The 17,087-nt window shown below is 44.2% G+C and overlaps 2 protein-coding genes across 7 annotated transcripts; both read right to left on the reverse strand.

Annotated features, from left to right (window-relative positions):
• Positions 1-2,765: 2,765 nt before the first annotated feature.
• On the reverse strand, positions 2,766-7,523 carry cacng6b (calcium voltage-gated channel auxiliary subunit gamma 6b). The gene is made up of 4 exons (XM_088387273.1): positions 6,977-7,523; positions 5,231-5,305; positions 3,387-3,524; positions 2,766-3,308 (listed from the first exon to the last, which is right to left on the reverse strand). Exons 1-4 carry the CDS (start codon positions 7,338-7,340, stop codon positions 3,091-3,093), a joined length of 795 nt encoding a protein of 264 aa, XP_088243399.1. The 5' UTR covers positions 7,341-7,523; the 3' UTR covers positions 2,766-3,090.
• Positions 7,524-10,450: 2,927 nt separating this feature from the next.
• Positions 10,451-16,798, reverse strand: u2af2a (U2 small nuclear RNA auxiliary factor 2a). 6 transcript variants are annotated; one of them, XM_088388090.1, is made up of 12 exons: positions 16,224-16,798; positions 15,049-15,190; positions 14,253-14,288; positions 13,922-14,028; positions 13,697-13,848; positions 13,487-13,603; positions 13,274-13,412; positions 13,069-13,148; positions 12,252-12,374; positions 12,076-12,162; positions 11,747-11,995; positions 10,451-11,660 (listed from the first exon to the last, which is right to left on the reverse strand). In XM_088388090.1, exons 1-12 carry the CDS (start codon positions 16,270-16,272, stop codon positions 11,526-11,528), a joined length of 1,416 nt encoding a protein of 471 aa, XP_088244216.1. In that variant the 5' UTR covers positions 16,273-16,798; the 3' UTR covers positions 10,451-11,525. The 6 variants fall into 6 exon arrangements, with proteins under 6 accessions (XP_088244216.1, XP_088244214.1, XP_088244215.1 ...); XM_088388088.1 differs by having other exon boundaries at positions 13,069-13,166; XM_088388089.1 differs by having other exon boundaries at positions 13,256-13,412.
• Between the last annotated feature and the right edge of the window lie 289 nt (positions 16,799-17,087).

The following is a 17,087-nucleotide window of genomic DNA, read 5'->3' on the forward strand; positions in this document are numbered from 1 at the left end:
CCACCTCGTCGTAAAAATAAACGAAGAAGAAAATGAAGTAACTTCCCGTTCATGAACGAGTCGTGAATTGCATTTCCCGTTCCGCAACTGAACGGATTTGTGAGTGAACGAGTCAGTGATTTGCATTTCCAGTTCATCGCGAGAACGGATAAGTGAGGGAATGAATCCTGACTTTCCCGTTCGCGAACGAGGCAATGGGTGGCTGAAGTGCCTTCCTTCCCGTGCATCAACGGATCAGTGTTGTGTCTCCCTCCTGGCGTGAAGTATGGAAGCTAGAATGTAGATTTACGATTTGCCAAGGAAAGAAAGAACCACTCACTGAAACACCACTTCTTTTATGCACGTTTTCTCCAAGCTAACGGCTAACTTTATTGCATGAAGGGATGCGCCGTTATGCAAAAACGGGGAGATTATGCTTCTCTTTGGGTAATCTTTTTTTTTTATAACACTTGCGGTAGGTTTTAAATAACGTGTATGCATATATACGCCTGAATATTGTTATCCAATATATCTACTGCAATTTCACTTTAGATTGCTGGTTTGAAATTTACTTTTATTATTATTATTATTATTATTATTATTATTTTAATAAACATTTATGTTAAAACTTGTCTGGTGTTTTATTCCTTGTTTTTATATTTGCCAATTTCAAACAATAAAATCAGACATTTGGTTAACTGCTGTATATGACAATGTGTATGTGTTTTACGTTGTTATATGAGTTGGTGTCCCCCAAAATAACAAATGTCGGCATAATGGATTTTTTTTTCAACCTTTTATTCAAACACAAACACATTCGGTATTATAACACCATGAACTACAATCCAACAAATACAAAATTTAAACATCAATGTCGGCATAACGTGTGTGGGCTGGCATAGCAGCAACGCTGTCTGTCACTCACTCGTGATCTTCGTGAACGAACCTGAAAATGGTGGTGTACCTAATAGAGTGTCCAAATGACGTCACAGATCAAACAGCCAATCAGAAAGTGGGGGTGAGGGCGGGTGTGGCACTTTTCACTTTCAGTTAAGCTTTGGCCATGATTTTTCCCTAATGAAGTGGCCTGCTATGAGGAACACCTGAAAATGGCGGTGTACCTAATAGAGTGTCCGAATGACGTCACAGATCAAACAGCCAATCAGAAAGTGGGGGTGAGGGCGGGTGTGGCACTTTTCACTTTCAGTTAAGCTTTGACCATGATTTTTTCCTAATGAAGTGGCCTATGATTAGGTACACCTGAAAATGGCTGTGTACCTAATGGAGTGTCCGAATGACATCACAGATCAAACAGCTAATCAGAAAGTAGGGGTGAGGGCGGGTGTGGCACTTTTCACTTTCAGTTAAACCAGGGTTGTCGAACTCCAGTCCTCGGGGGGCCGCGTTCCAATATGTTTTCCAAGTTACCCTCGTTACACACACCTGAGTGAAAAGATCAGTTCATTTTCACGTTCTGCAGGAGCCTAACTTTTGACACAGGTGCACTTAACGAGGGAATCTTGGAAAACATGTTGGAATGCGGCCCCGAGGACTGGAGTTTGACACATGTGACCTTTGACCATGATATCTCCCTAATGAAGTAGTCTGTTATTAGGTACACCTGAAAATGGCGGTGTACCTAATGGAGTGTCTGAGTGACGTCACAGATCAACCAGCCAATCAGAAAATGGGGGTGAAGGCAGGTGTGGCACTTTTCACTTTCAGTTCAGCTTTGGCCATGATTTTTCCCTAATGAAGTGGCCTGTTATCAGGTACACCTGAAAATTGTGGCGTACCTAATGGAGCGTCCAAGTGACGTCACGGATCAAACAGCCAATCAGAAAGTGGGGGTGAGGGCGGGTGTGGCACTTTTCACTTTCCGTGAAGCTTTGACTATGATTTTTCCCTAATGAAGTGGCCTGTGATTAGGTACACTTGAAAATGGCGGTGTACCTAATGGAGTGTCCGGGTGACGTCTCTGATCAAACAGCCAATCGGAAAGTGGGGGTGAGGGTGGGTGTGGCACTTTACACTTTCCGTGAAGCTTTGACAATGATTTTTGATTATTTGATTTATAGAAAAAAAAAAAAAAAGATCAGTGTGTGTGTGTGGGGGGGACGATTCGTTGAACGATTCGTTTGAACAAATCTTTTGACTGATTCTAAAGATTCAGTTCACTTAAAAGAACTGGAATGCACATCACTAATGCAATGACCGATGCGCTTGTGACAGTAATTATTCCGGTGGGAGGTGGAGAGGGGGGATGTCAGCGGATGCATTGGACGAGAATTGTTAAAGGTACGAGCGCATTGAGGCCCGGGGTGGAAGAGTAAACGGCGAGGCACGCATAGTTGAAATTCACGGATAAGGTTTCCAAACTTCAGCATCAAGGGACTAAGTATAGCAATGGTGTGAGGGGGGCGGTGAGTGAGGGGGATAAAGGTCACTTGTGACTTAAATTGGAGGGAAAATAAATAAATTGTTTCCCCGTGACAGCCGGATGAAGTAGTGGATTGTGATATAACCTTTTCCGTCGGCTCAAATTGCTAATATTTATCCTATTTATTGTGTGAAAAAACCAATAAAAAACTATAAAATAAAAACACGTTTCAGTCCAACCAACCAATCAGAGGATAAAATCATAGTGACGTCAGACTGAGTGTGAAATCTGATTGGACAAAACCAAATGTGTAGTGCAAACAGTGCAGCCCAGAGATGTTACAAAATGAAAAGAATGGACAGAGATCAGTTTATTTTTATGGAACAAATTATGAGAAATTGTTGAAAGTAAAAGAGTGAAGGGAATCTTGTGTATATTTTTAAACACTGCAAAACACAACATTCATAAAAGATAAAAGGAAATGTTATGTACATTGTGAAGCTTACAAAGTGAGTCTATACAGTTGTCAGGTGCACAAAGTCTTACATTTTATTTGCTATAACATCCCCCAAAAAACTTGACAGCCTCTTTTTCAAAACACATTAAAAAATATGATTGCATACTTGGAAAGTTAATATAAATACAATGAGGTATAACTATAAAATGCTAAGCTATTGTTGAAAAACCTGTGGAGAAAAAAAAAACAATGATTCGATATAGATAGCCGCCTGCTAGGTGGCGCTGTTGTGCGGCAAGCACTTCTGCCACGAAGTGACGGGAAGTGAAAGGATGAGGAAAAGGACGCCTCCGAAAATGAGGACGGCGCCCGCCGAGCCGGCACAGGCCGCCGACCAGGACAGCTGGTGGTGCAGCGGGACAGAGTGGTCGCTGGACAGCAAGGCCAGCACGGACTGGTGAAACATCAGGACCGAGACCAGGACCAGGACACCTGCACGTGTGGCAGCGTTAACATGATTGTTTCATATGAAAAGGCATCACGTATGGCCGTATAGAGGCGGGGTCTGACCTGAGAGTATGAAGCAGAAAGAGGCTGGCTTGAGGAAGAATACCACGCCTTTGCTGAGCGTCATGATGATGCAGATGGAGCCCGTCACCATCATTGTCAGACTGAGAAGAGCAAAGATGGCAGCCGCCAGGTTCAAGTCTAGGACACGAACAACAAAAGTTGTTAGTCATTTTTAAAAGCCTTTTATGGCATTCTTAGAAAAACTTAACTATGTACGTTTTTTTAAAGCTTTACTATACATGGTCCTGGTCCGCGAACACCTCGTCACTGGCAAAGAAAGCTCAGCGCCGCCTGTATTTCCTGCGGAAGCTCAGGCGTGCATGTGCTCCTCAGGCAGTCCTGTCTACATTCTACCGTGGCACCATTGAGAGCGTCCTCACCAGTTGCATCGCTGTCTGGGGTGGTAACTGCACTGAACAGAACTTGAAGGCCCTGCAGCGCATAGTGAATACGGCTGGTAAGATTATTGGTGCTTCGCTTCCCTCCCTGAAGGACATTTACACCTCCCATCTCGCCCGCAAGGCAACCTCGATTGCCAGAGATGTGAGTCACCCGGCTCACTCCTTGTTTGACCTTCTGCCCTCTGGGAAGAGGTACAGGAGCCTGCGCTCCCGCACCACCAGACTCGCCAACAGCTTCTTTCTCCAGGCTGTTAGGGCCCTGAACTCGCTACCCCCTTCTGCGTAGCGTGCGGCACTGTTGCGCTATTTTCGGGAATGTCTGCTGTACGCGTTTTCATTTATTTATTGTTGTGTTATTTATTCATTATTTATTCAGCACGCTTTTGTTATACTTGTTTACTGTTTGTCTGTTGTGAGCCATGTCTTGTCACCGTGGGATAGGGGGGAACGAAATTTCGGTTTCTTTGTGTGTCTTTGGCATGTGGAGAAATTGACAATAAAGCTGACTTTGACTTTGACTTTGACATGATAATTTTTTACCAAAAAAAGCCTTCGGGGTGAAAGGTCAGGTGTCAAAGGTCAAGGGTCGATGTTCAATGGTCAAAGCCTTACTACACATGGTCATGTTTTACTAAAAAAAGCCTTACTATATTAGGTGTCGAGGGTCATGATAAAGGGCCAGGTATCAAAGGTCAGGGTCAAGGTTCGGGATTCAGAGGTCAAGTGTTGATGGTCAATGGTAAAAGCCATGGTCATTTTTTTTACCAAAAAAGCCTTACTATATTAGGGGTCAAGGGTTATGTATCAAAAATCAGGGACAAGGTTTAGGGTTCAGATATCAAGGATCGACAGTCAATGGTAAAAACCATTGATCATTTTGTTCTAAACAATGGCATAATATATTAGGGGTCAAGGGTTAGCTTTAAAAGATTAATGTTTAGAAGTCAAGAGTTGATGTTTAATGGTAAAAGCCTTACTAAACATAGCCATTTTTTACTAAAACAAGCCTTACTATATTAGGGGTCAAGCGTCAGGTGTCAAAGGTCAGGATCATGGTTGAGGGGTCAGAGGTCACGGGTTGACAGTCAATTGTAAAACTTTTTTACTAGTTTGAATCCCTAATGTGAAACCCTAAGGCTATTTTGGGGTTTGTATTAGTTTGGGACAATTAACTGGCTGGATGAGCCAACGTGGCAGCATGCTGGCAAGTGAACCATGTGCTGATTTGGCTCAACTTGAAAGAAATTTTATTGGCAGGTGAACACGGACAGATGCAACATACAAATCCTGCGCCAACATGTGCAAGCCATCCATGTCACCATTAATTGCATATTGGCATCACACCGACTCATAGTTGAAGCACAGAAAAATGACAAATAAAACAAGAATTGCGTATCTCATTGTTCTCCCACTAGCCAGCCTCTCTTTTTCCAAGCTTCTTACTCTTGGTTGTTGTCTTCTTGAACATGACGGCGTTTTCCCCCGAGGTGAAGAATTTGAAGTAGGTGCAGTTGGATTCTGGAGACAGGACGAAACTTTAGTACAACAAACATGCACGATAAAAAAAACCCCAATAACATGCACAATTTGCGCACACACACGCACGCACGTGCGAACACACACACACACAAACACACACGTGTGCCGTGGATGGCTGGTGGTCCTATGCGACGCGCTTTCTATGCATCCATGCACACACTATTGTCCTTGCAGGCATCATTTCTATTTATATTCAAGTGTTGAGTTGGAATACACACACACGCACGCACGCACACACACACATACACACACACACACACACACACACACACAGTGCACATATGGTTCTGCCAGCAGTGGTACGAGGGACAATTATGTCTTCACTGTACTTCAGTAGATTTTTCAGATATGTGTAAATCACTTAAGTATTTCTTTTGATTGTGAGGAGTTAAAAAAATAAAATAATATCGTCAATGCCTTGATTTATTTTCTATTTTACTTCAAGAGAGCCGTTGTGATCTTTGGGTCTTAACAAGCATCCAAAACAGGGACAAGGAGGTTGGAGAAGGATCTGAAGAGGAAGATTAGGAGGAACGAGGTGGGAGCACAGATGGAGGGGAGGTGAAAACTGAAGAAGGAAGCCACAGATGGAAGAGGAGGAGGTCGAGGGAGGGAGGGATGCTAGAGTGAGAGTGGGCGGAGGGGGCGACACGGGAGGTTGCTTAATACTGCATTAGACCTGTTCTCCCTTGGTCCCTCGCTGTCCTTCTCCCCCTCATTGGCCTTTCACTATATTTAGACAAAAACTGTGAAGTGGACAGATTCCATTGGGCTTCCCAGCGTCAACTCGCACCCGGGCTGTGTGTGCTTGTACACACACGGCGAGCCGTGATTGTAAGATGGGCAAGAAAACAGTTGCTTTTTTTTTTGGGCCAAACAAACATGGCGGGGCTGGCGGCCATCTGCCGGTCGCACGAGGGCGTGTGAGAAATATTGTCGCAAACAGAACGGCTGCCGTCACACATCAACACGCTGTCACATATGCAAAGTGGACGGATTGCGCCGTCAACACAAGCAAAACTGTGATGGAAGCGTTTTCAGCTGCATCATACGTGTCGAATATTATTACATAATGCTCGCCTTCGCCCTCATCCCATTGGCTGTTCCTCTTTAATGATCGAATTAGCATGTATGGAGGGCCGACCTAGATGCACATGGTGTGTGCGCATATACGTCCACGCTATGTGCGGCATGCGGCATCATGTTCACACCCCCGCGTGTTACATTTCCAAGACAAGTCATTCATAGCGTGGTTGTGGAATTGACCGAGCTGAATTGGTTGGCTTAGAATTTCTTTGAGGGCTAAAAGATTAGCATAGCATTTTTTTAGAGGACATCATGATGCTAGTCGAGTTTTCCATGGATTTTCTTTGAAGCAACTATATGTAACAGCAGAGTTGAGCAAATCACTAAATTTTGCATGTAAATACAAATTTTGCACACTTTGAACTGTAGTCATTCCATTCATTCAGAGTTTGAAACAAGTGGGGAAGCCAATGCCAATATTGCTTTGGTCGCTCTGGCAACCATCAAACTTGGGTTTCTCATCTGCTTCACACTTTGACACAGTAAGTAGGTGACCTTTGCCCAACATGGCAACAACCCAAGTCCCAATCCGCTTTTTAAGTGAATGACAGTGGCAGGCCTCACCTCCCGGTAGTTCAGCCGGACCGCAGCTGGCCCTCTCGGGGTCCACGTCAGCCACCCACAAGGTGTGCACGCAGGCCTTCCACAGGCCATAGTGCGCCATCTGGCACGTCTGGTTGCCGGCAAAGTTCTTGGGCTGTGCCAGCTCCACCCAAAATTCAGTGACCACGCCTAGCACGGTGAGCGTCACGCCCACCGCGCACACCAGGAAGACCAGCTTGATCTTGCCGTCCTGGCTGTCGCTCATCTTTTGGGTCCGCCTCTGGGCTCGTCCGCCCTTCAGAGCAGCCAGTCCGCCGCCTTGGCCACTGCCCGCCACCCCCATGCGGCCCTCATCGTCCTGGGGCACGAAGAAGTTGTTCCACATTTGACCACGTAGGTTTGAGGTGGAACACTTGGGAGTATTTAGTATTGATGCAATGATGAAGCTTTAAAATATATAAATAAATAAATAAATAAATAAAGCTCCCACTAGGATAGAGGATCAAATTAAAAAAAAAAACATAAGGCTATAAACGAAGCTCCATCCCAGTGTTTCCTTTCTTGCAGTTCTCTGAAAAAGAAAAGCAACAATATAGAATACAGCAAAAACCACAGGTGTTACTTACATTCAAGGTCCTACGTTTACCACAAATTTAATAACGTGCCTTAAGTTAAAGAGGAGAGGGACAAGAATGGATCCCTGAGGAACACCACGAGGAAAGATTACATGATCATGATCGGATGCTTCAGAGCGTGATAAAGCTTTTACACCAAATTACTTTTGGCTTTTAGGATGCTCCACCACCAAAAACGCTTTATCATCCCAAAGAAACATTTTATCTACACGGATCTAGTAGAGTAGTTTAATGTGGGGGTCAAGGTGAGTGCCACAGTTAACCGCCCATCTTTTATTGTCCCATCACAAAGCTCAGACACGAGTTGTCCCCTCAGGGTCAGGATTGGATGTGGATCCCTTCTGATCTGAGGGGATAACGTGGTGCCACAAATACCCCACGCCCTGCATCACATGGCATGAGACAAACTGGCAATCAGGTGTGTGTATGTGTGCGTGTGTGTGTGTGTGTGTGTGTGTGTGTGTGTGTGTGTGTGTGTGTGTGTGCGTGCGATTTAGGCGTCTCAAGCATTTTCCTCTCCCCACCGAGTATAAGCAGGGGTCCTCAGGCGCCCGTTTCAACAAGGTGGCAGCTGACCCGCACGCTGTGCAAGTCAGGCGATAATTCAAGCCTGAACCAGAGTGGGCCTCACTAATTGACCCAGCCTGGGGGGGCTTTGACAGGTCACACAGTGGACAAGAGGACAGAAGCCCTCAGCCCACCCCCAGTTCTTGGATCGCTTGATTCCGAGCTTTGCACTAGTGGTCCCAAAGGATTTATATTGGCACCGGACTACATCAGCCACCTGTTTGTTTTAAACGCTGGCTTGGGCTATTCATTAAAAAGAATGGCAACGACATTACATTTAGGTCATAACATAGATAGAAGATTCACATTCCAAGAGCCAACAAATGAGAAACGTCATTGTCATCTTGTTATGTAAGATGGACTAATACACAAATGTCAAACTCGAGGCCCGGGGGCCAGATGTGGCCCGCGAAGACAAATTGTGCATCAAGTTCATGTCATTACTAGAATTGTAAATTGTCTTCACTTTAAAAAAAATCATCTTTTTAAAATATTTGAAGAACAGTTTTTACTCGTCTGATTTGAAAACAAGCTTTTTATCAGTTTGTTTCGTAGCTTATACTGTATATAATATGAAGCGTTCATATATTTATTTGGGTTGACAGTCATAATGGGCCTCCAAAGAAAACTATGACTACAATACGGCCCGCGATAAAAAGGAGTTTGACACCCCTAGATTAAAAAATGAAGATACACTCTACAGACTAATTCCGAGATCCAATCAAAGAGCTGTAACATTATAGTGAGTCATAAACATTGTGTTTTGTCATCAGCCCACAACGGTGCAAGATAATAAATTGGTACAATTTTAAGGTAAGGGCAAAGCAGGGCAGCTTTATTTACAGTATATAGCTCATTTTACACATTAGTTGAAAATACGACCTGACAAAATGAAAAATACGACATTTAAAGGCATTTACAAACAAAATAATCAAAGACATTTCTAAAATCAAAGTATTAAAAACACCAAAAGAACATACGATGCAATATTTTTGAGAAATTAATTTTACAAATGTTTTGAAAGACAAAAATAAGTATGTGGGGGGGGGATGGGAACAGTTTTTAAACTGGATTCATTCTGTCTAGCTAGCTGGCTGGCTAGCAGGAATTATGCTCAAATACAATTTTTAATTCTCCATTGACAGCCAAACTTTCCCTTTAATCCCAATGGAAATTTTCCAACTTTGAATAACTTTTGCAACTCTATGCATAAGTAAGAAAAGCAACAAATGCAAAGGGGAGGAAAATAATTCTGACCTGTAGTTTGGTGCTGAGTTCAGGAGAAGACGCTTGAAAATTAAGAGAACGAGGGAGTTAGTGAAAGAGAAAGAGAGCGACGGAAGGAGTGGGGGGGTAAATAACTAATGGAAAGTGGGTGCAACAGGGGAGGGGGCTGCAGCCCGGTTGGCCAACACTCTTTAGGGAAAGATCTGTCTATGTGTGTCTGTGGTCACTGTGCAAAACCTCGGCTTACTACTTACTAACATTACCCGTACACGGCCACACAAATACATACACAGTGGAATACCAAACGCAAGTCGTTCCAGCGTGATTGAAAACATGTCTGTTTCTGTCACACAGCGGCCGTGCGTCTATTTTGGACAGGCACCTGTTAATGACATGAAGTGAGGGGGAAGGAAAGGGGGAGGAACCGCAGTGGGCCGGGGGTGGCTGTCAACTACTCAGTTTTTTACTTGGCTCGTCTTATTACGCGGCTCGACGGTCTAATCGGAAGCCATCAAAACTGATGCCCGCTACCACGGACAATTAAGACTTAACATTAAATTTGATTATTCATATCTGGAATTCAAACATTGTTTCTGTAGTGTGTCACTGATATATTTTGATTAGTCGTTTTTTCTAAGCTGAAAATATTGCAGTTTCTGACATGACATACTACATGCAAGGGCAAGGCGGCGCCGCCTTGTGGACATCATGGGTAATTGCCATAACTCAGTGCTCCATACCGATTAATCAAGACCCTTATTTTCTTAACAGCTGGAAAAATATTTTACATTTTGATAAACGAAACTACCGCTGTGGAATAACTGGACGATATGACTTTGACTTATTTTACTTGCCATAAAATAGGAACAGGCAACTATAGAATCGTCTCCCTCCAGCTGATCTTTTTTTCCCCACTTTTCTTGCTCCTAATTTGGTATTATCGTAAATATTGCAGCTTGACGAATAAAGCATCTATTAGTAACTTTTTTCTAGAAAATGGGCCTAAAAGTAATTAATTCTTGTACCGGAGTTGTGTCAGTTAGCATTTCCAGCACAGGACGACGTGTAGGTATAATTCAGGTGTTTATTTGGTCTTGTCAAAGAGGTGAGACGATGCACACAAATGAAACAAAAAAATAATTTCATCACCGGGTCCAAGCACAAGTTACAGTTCAGATTTTGATGTTAACAACGGACAAGAATTGGCGATGCGAGGCAAAGTACAGGAGATTAACGCCTTTGGAAATGGATCGGACTAAGTAAAGGGCCGGCCAGATTTGTTTCCTTGTCCAATTGTCACGGAATCATTCTGTTAAGGCTTTTGGTAAGCAAAATCCCCTATAAATACGTTTTGAGTGTTGCCTGAACAAAAGCTGTTGAAAGAAGAGGATGGATAGAAAAGGTTGGATGGAAAACATCCTTTACTGTAGTCGGTGTTATTCTACAGGCTGAGTAGTACAATGTGATGTTACAAGCCGGAGCCAGCAAAAGCTACACATAGTTTGGGAACAGCAACATTGACATTCACGCGACACATTCTCGAGCAATCGTCCTGAGGGGGGCGCGGGGCAGTAGTCTGACGGAAAAGAGAAGAAGGAAGAAAAAAAACAAACAAACAAACAAAAAAAACAATGGCGTCTTTTCTAGTCTTTCTAATGGCGGCGAAACTCAATTGGACGTTACAGCTAGTGAATAACAAGAAGTACGAGGCGGCCCAACAGAAATGCCCTCACCCTTTTCATTTCGGTACAGCCGTCTTTTTGGATTTGCCCTTGTGGCACCTTTGACAAGTTCCTTCCATTTTAAATACAAACATATTATGCCCCCCTCCCCTCTCGGCAAAAAATGACATCTCCGGCTCACAAAGTATAAAAACAGTTGACCCCACCCTGGACCTATCATAACACACATTTTCTCAAAAAGTTTTAGAACCCCCTCCCCCCACCCCAACCTCCCACAACCAGAACAAGCCTACTTGACTTCCTCTGAGATCTCACATCACGCGTGATGATCTCCACTGACGACAAAAAAAAAAAAAAAAGTTCACTCAATTGGCTTTTCTGGTCAGTGGGAGCTCAAACCTCCCCAGCCAAACTACCCCACCCCCCCCACATTATTTTTTTTCCCCCGTCTTGCCTCCTCTACCAGAAGTCTCGGCGGTGATACGCATCAGGGTCGCAGTACTTGGTCACCACTACTCTGTTGGCAAATTTCCTTCCTGTCAGGCCCTGCATGGCTTTCTGGGAGTCGAACACCGACATGAATTCCACAAAGATCTGCAGGCACACAACAAAAACATTTGAATGCAAGTCTCATTTGACAATCTGATTGTTTTGTCTTTGATCTGAGGTGCGGGTCTCACCTTGCCGGTGCCGGGCACTTCCAGGCCGTCAACGGGCCGCGGGATCTCGATGCTCTTGACTTGACCGTATTTGCTGCACTCGTCTCGGACATCTTCCACAATCTCCTCGTACTCCTCATCGTCCACCAGATCCTCGGGCGCCACCATGTTCATCAGGCACAGCACCTCGGTGGGCAGGCCGCCCATTTGGGTCACGGTACTGTTCAGGCCCGGCACTTGCAGCGTGACGGGGGTCTGGTTTATGCTGGTCTGTAAAAGACGCACACACAAACAAACGGTTATGACACGCGACACATTTATTTTTGCTTTTTACCTTTACTGGCACATACCAAAGTGGCGTTCTTGGATCCCACACTGGCTCGCTGCACCAGGAGCTTCTTGTCTCCCAGCTGCATGCCGTTAAGCCCAGCAATGGCCTGCAATGAAGGGAAGCCTTGAAACGGCTCCGTCGCCACGATGCGTGTCGTCCGTCATCTTGATGGCTCGTGCTGCGCTTTTTGATTACCTGGTCATTGAGGTTGACATCGACGTATTCACAGAAGGCATATCCTTTGGACAGACCTGTTGCGCTGTCCTTCACAAGGTTGAAGGCCTTCAGAGGGCCAAAGGACGTCAACAGCTCCTTTACCTGAAGAGCACAAATGTACATTTCACAGAAGCAACCATGAGTGAGTCTACAGGATTTCTGGAGGTCCCGGCATATCTCATTTAAAGCCTCTATCTCACTGAGGCACATGAAACATTGAGCCAGATTTGTGTTGCCTTAGCGCTTCATGTTATTAAAAAAGTAAACGACAGTAAATTTAAACTTTTCAAACTGAGAACAAATTAATTGGAACATGAAGCAACTTGGGCATTCCTGCTCATTTTGTTCATTGTAAGTTACAACTCATCTCCGTTCTCCACAAATAGATACATGCAATTCACATAACACCAACGGTGTTAGCGACTTGGAGTCACTCCAAGTGACAAGCCGGACATACACTCGGCTCTTGGCTCTCAAGGGGGTCCGAGAGTGCCCGTGCAGACCCTCCTTGAGAGCTATAACAACCTACAGTGGCTTGGTGTTAAACTGCTAACCGGCAGCCTACCAGTGGTGTTTTAATATTTGTTGCTTTTGGACTGGCACTTAAGGCCTTGTTTTGTGCAAAATCCAATTTGTGACTTAATGCTTTTAAAGCCATTGAGTATTTCACATTCATCCTCAATTGTCTTTTCATGAGGACAAAGAGCATGAAATACTGAGACCTCAAGCTGGATCTCCAATAAATGCAGCCACAGATTTCCACAGAGGTCAGCCGGTTTACAGTCCAACCACTAACCTGGTCATCATTCAGGTAGTTGGGCAGCCCGCCGATGAAGAGCTTGTGGGCCGAGTCAGGCACCACTGTGGACACCACTCCTGTGTTGACAACAAGACCTTTGAGGAAAGCAAACAGTGCAAGCTCCCATACATATTTACTCAAATGGAGAATGAATGATGCCAACAGGAGTAGTAATAGTAAAAACCATTAATTGTCTGTGTACCAGGCACATAGACACTGGGGTTCTCGCTCATGCCCGGCAGCGGCTGGTAATCGTGTGGACGGCGAATTTTAAGGCTTTGGCCTTGAAAGATGATCCCATCAAAAGCCATCGCCTGTGTTGTCTCATCCACTGAGCGGAACTGGACAAGAAAATGTACGTTATTCCACGTTTGCTTTGAAAGACACGTGCAAGCTCATTGGCGCAAAAACCCACCTCAAGGAAGGCAAAATTCTTATCTTGGTTAATCTGCACAGCAAGCACAGGGTTTCCGGGGGCCTGAGTAAGGCCACCCAAACGCATCTGAGCGTTAAAGAAGTCCATCATTGACTCCTGGGAACAAACAGAAAAGGTGGGAGAAAAAAAAAAAATTACAAATGCGGAATGATGTCAAAGGGCGCACACAGGTTTAAACGCGTGTGGCACCTCAGTGATCCCAAAGGGGATGTTCCCCACGTAGAGCCTGCGAGCCTGTCGGGTCATCTGGCTTCCCACGACGGGCACGGGGGTGGGAGTGACGGCAAGGCCGTCCGGAGTCATAGTGGGCAAGAGGGCCGTGGCCGGAATCTGGCCAGCGGCTGTGGACACAAACCCAATCAGTCCGCTGGATATTTTTCTAGGTCAAGTATCAGTCATTTGCGACGGAACTACCTTGCATGGCTTTGTACTGCATGGGGCTGATGTTTTCAAAGCCGGGCGGTGGGACGTCCCAGTACTTCTTCACCTTGATCTTCTTCTTTTCGCGGTGCGGAGAACGGCTGTGGGAAACACACGAGACGTTTGGAGTTAGGGTACGAGGTGAAAATGGTCAAATCAAGAAAGACGCATCACAATCTGGACGTGTTCATGTCAAACAAAACGGGAAAGAAAGGAAAAAAAATCGATGGTGATTTGCACACAAGTCAGTTTGTTTGTAGTTCCCAAGGCAGGACATGAGATAGTGGCACAACAAAGCAGCTTTGTGTTCAATTTGCTGTATTACCTTGCAGTTTTGTCCTGTGGGTAGCTCTGTGGCGAGCTGAAATGACATTGGAGGGTTTTCACAAAATGATTCTCTAACATTTACACTTTTAAAATTCTATGGACTCAATCCCGACTTGACTGGTAGGATTTCTTGGCGCACTTTTGATTGGGAACATTCTTCCTGTCACTAAATCAAAAGTGCCTGCATACTTTGGTGCGTGTGAAAAGCTCTGATGCGCAGAAGGATAATGGCTCACTTGTATTTTCTTTTTCGTTGTCACGTTATCGTTTAAATTATTATGCGGAAATCAGGTTGGACCTAATCTGACTATTGGGAAAAATTGGTTTGCTGCAGCCGAGGTTAACATTTGAACATCTAAAGCTACTGTTATAGCTTCGGTGTAATTTATTCCCTGTAGATTGAGTCCCAAAGACGGTCCAAATAAAGCTCCTGAGATGGGTGGAAGGAATGTGCAGATGTGAATTTGCCGGTGCTAAAAATAGGCCTCATTTATGAAGATGCAAAAATCCCCAAATTTCAATGGACACGCATAAGCTCAGAGAGGGCTTAATGCCACAGAAATGCAACTGTCCTGTCATGTGTAAAATCGCTTATCCCCCAGAAGAAGAGGCGAGCCAAAGAGGCCAAAACAGACGAGGTTTAAAGAAGGAATGATGAAGTTTGGCTATGAAGGTAATTTAAAAAAAAAAAAAAAATTAATATGAGAAAAATGTCAAATTATAGCAAACTGTTGGCTCCAACAGATGTTCCCAGTTTGCCAGTCCGGTTGTGGATGAAGAGAAGTGGTACTCACCTGCGTCTGTGTCTGCGATCCTTACTGTCGGCACGGCGATCCCGACTACGCCTGTCCCCATCTCTGCTTCTCCTCTTCCTGTCTCGGCTGCGGCTACGGGAGCCGGAGCGGCGGTGATGCCGGTTCTCCTTGTCCCGCTCAGCTGGACCACAGAAAAGACGGAGGATTTATGCAGATAAATGTGATGGATGTGCATTTAAGTTTAAAAAAACAACAAAAAAAACACGTTAATAGAGCAAGGTTAAGTCAACCACTCTTGAGAGTTTGTAAGATTTTGGGACGTGGCACAAAAAAAAAAAAAAAAAAACAGGAACAACAGCAACAAGCAACCAAGGATCATTATCAAGGATAACGCAAAAGATTCAGAGAAGGTTGATGGCCTTGTTGGAAAAGCTACAAGGGCATGCCATGGTAGCAAAAAAGCCTAAGAAAACGCTTGATGCTTTGTTGTGCCTGGTTATCAAAACTATTATTGTATTATTATTGTTGATTATATACCACCAATGATTGCAAACATGATGTGCCTGCTGGCCAGGAGCGATGGGACAATGACATTTCCTAGGAATGTTGTAGAGGTGGTCACTTAGAGATCACTTATGTACCGCATGTTGATATGTATCTTTTTTTTTTTTTTTTAAACTTGGATCAATATCGTGAGAAAAAAAAATTACATGGTCGACGTCTTCACATTGACGAATATGGTTAAGTGGCATTTGTTCATTCCGACGTGACGTCTGACAGCTCATGGAAATCAAGAGCACGAACGTAGTTTTTACTATTAAACTTGCACTTGGAATTGCATTTGTTAGCATTTTGGTTTACGTTCTTTTATGAAGAAAGTAGTTAGTCGAAAAAGTACTTTAAACAAAATGTACATATACTGAAGTACTAGACTCAGCGACTACAGGGCCAGTGGAAAATACGGAGCACATTCACTTAATATGATTCATTCAAATTCACTAAATTAAAAATATATAATGATCACAAAAGTGGATCCATCACCACAGTAGCAAGCGGTCCCATTTTGAGCATGTAGCTAACGACTCCGACTGCGATGCCCTTAGCGTTCCAGTAAATAGACCGGGCCCGAGTAGCCTAGCGTGATGGCGGCAAGAGAACTCAACGGCGTCGGCACACATTTTCATGAGGCGCCTCTAATCGTGTGCGACGCTTACCTTGCTTGTTTTCAGACAGTTGCCGTTCAAATTCGTCGAAGTCCGACATCTCTGCAAGCTTCGGCGGCTTTGCGCGTCTGCGTTATTCGCTCAAAAAAGTGCACCACGAAACCCTCCCCCCTAAAAATCTTGCACGAGGAATTAGCTACGACTAGTAATCCACTATAAATTGGCTATATACCGATTAGCAAAAAAAGAGAGGAGTTGACTTTATTTGTAAATCGATGGGGGAGTCATCGGGGGGGAAAAAACGTGGGTTAGCAATAGGAGCTAGTTGCAAAGTCCAGCAGGAGGAAAAAAAATAGGCCCGGCGGAGCAGACACTAAGATAGCTTAGCTTAGCGTGCTAGCACAGACAACGGAATGAATGGGGACTATCAAACTGCACGGCAAACACAAACTTCGATGGTGAATTGGCCGCCTCGAAAGAACATTCGTCCGGCTTCCAATTACTAACGCCCACTTCTTGTAAGGTTCAGCGGTTGGCGAAGAGTACGAAGAAGGCAGTATGCCCGCTTTTCTTTCTCCCTCCGTCTCCCTGGTCCTCCTCAACACCGGAAGCTCATGAACGGCTTTCCGGAAAATGGCCGTCAGCCCTTTTTTTTTTTTTGAAATTTTATTTTAAATTTGAACTAAATTACTTCGAAAGTATATTTTCTATGTTTTTATATTTATGGCAAATGTTATTTATTTGGTGTGAATTCAGTTAATTTGAACGTCGCCCCTATGGGCATCCTGATTGATAGATAGCCTGAGCATGCCAAATGTGATACCTGACAGAATGTTACTGTTTTCATTGAAATAATGTAGTTATTAAAATAAATATAATAAAAACAAATAAGTAAACAAGAGCGAATACACTGTA

Source organism: Syngnathus floridae, chromosome 10 (genome assembly GCF_059516105.1).
Source record: "Syngnathus floridae isolate MCC-2025c chromosome 10, RoL_Sflo_1.0, whole genome shotgun sequence".
Taxonomy (NCBI): domain Eukaryota; kingdom Metazoa; phylum Chordata; class Actinopteri; order Syngnathiformes; family Syngnathidae; genus Syngnathus; species Syngnathus floridae.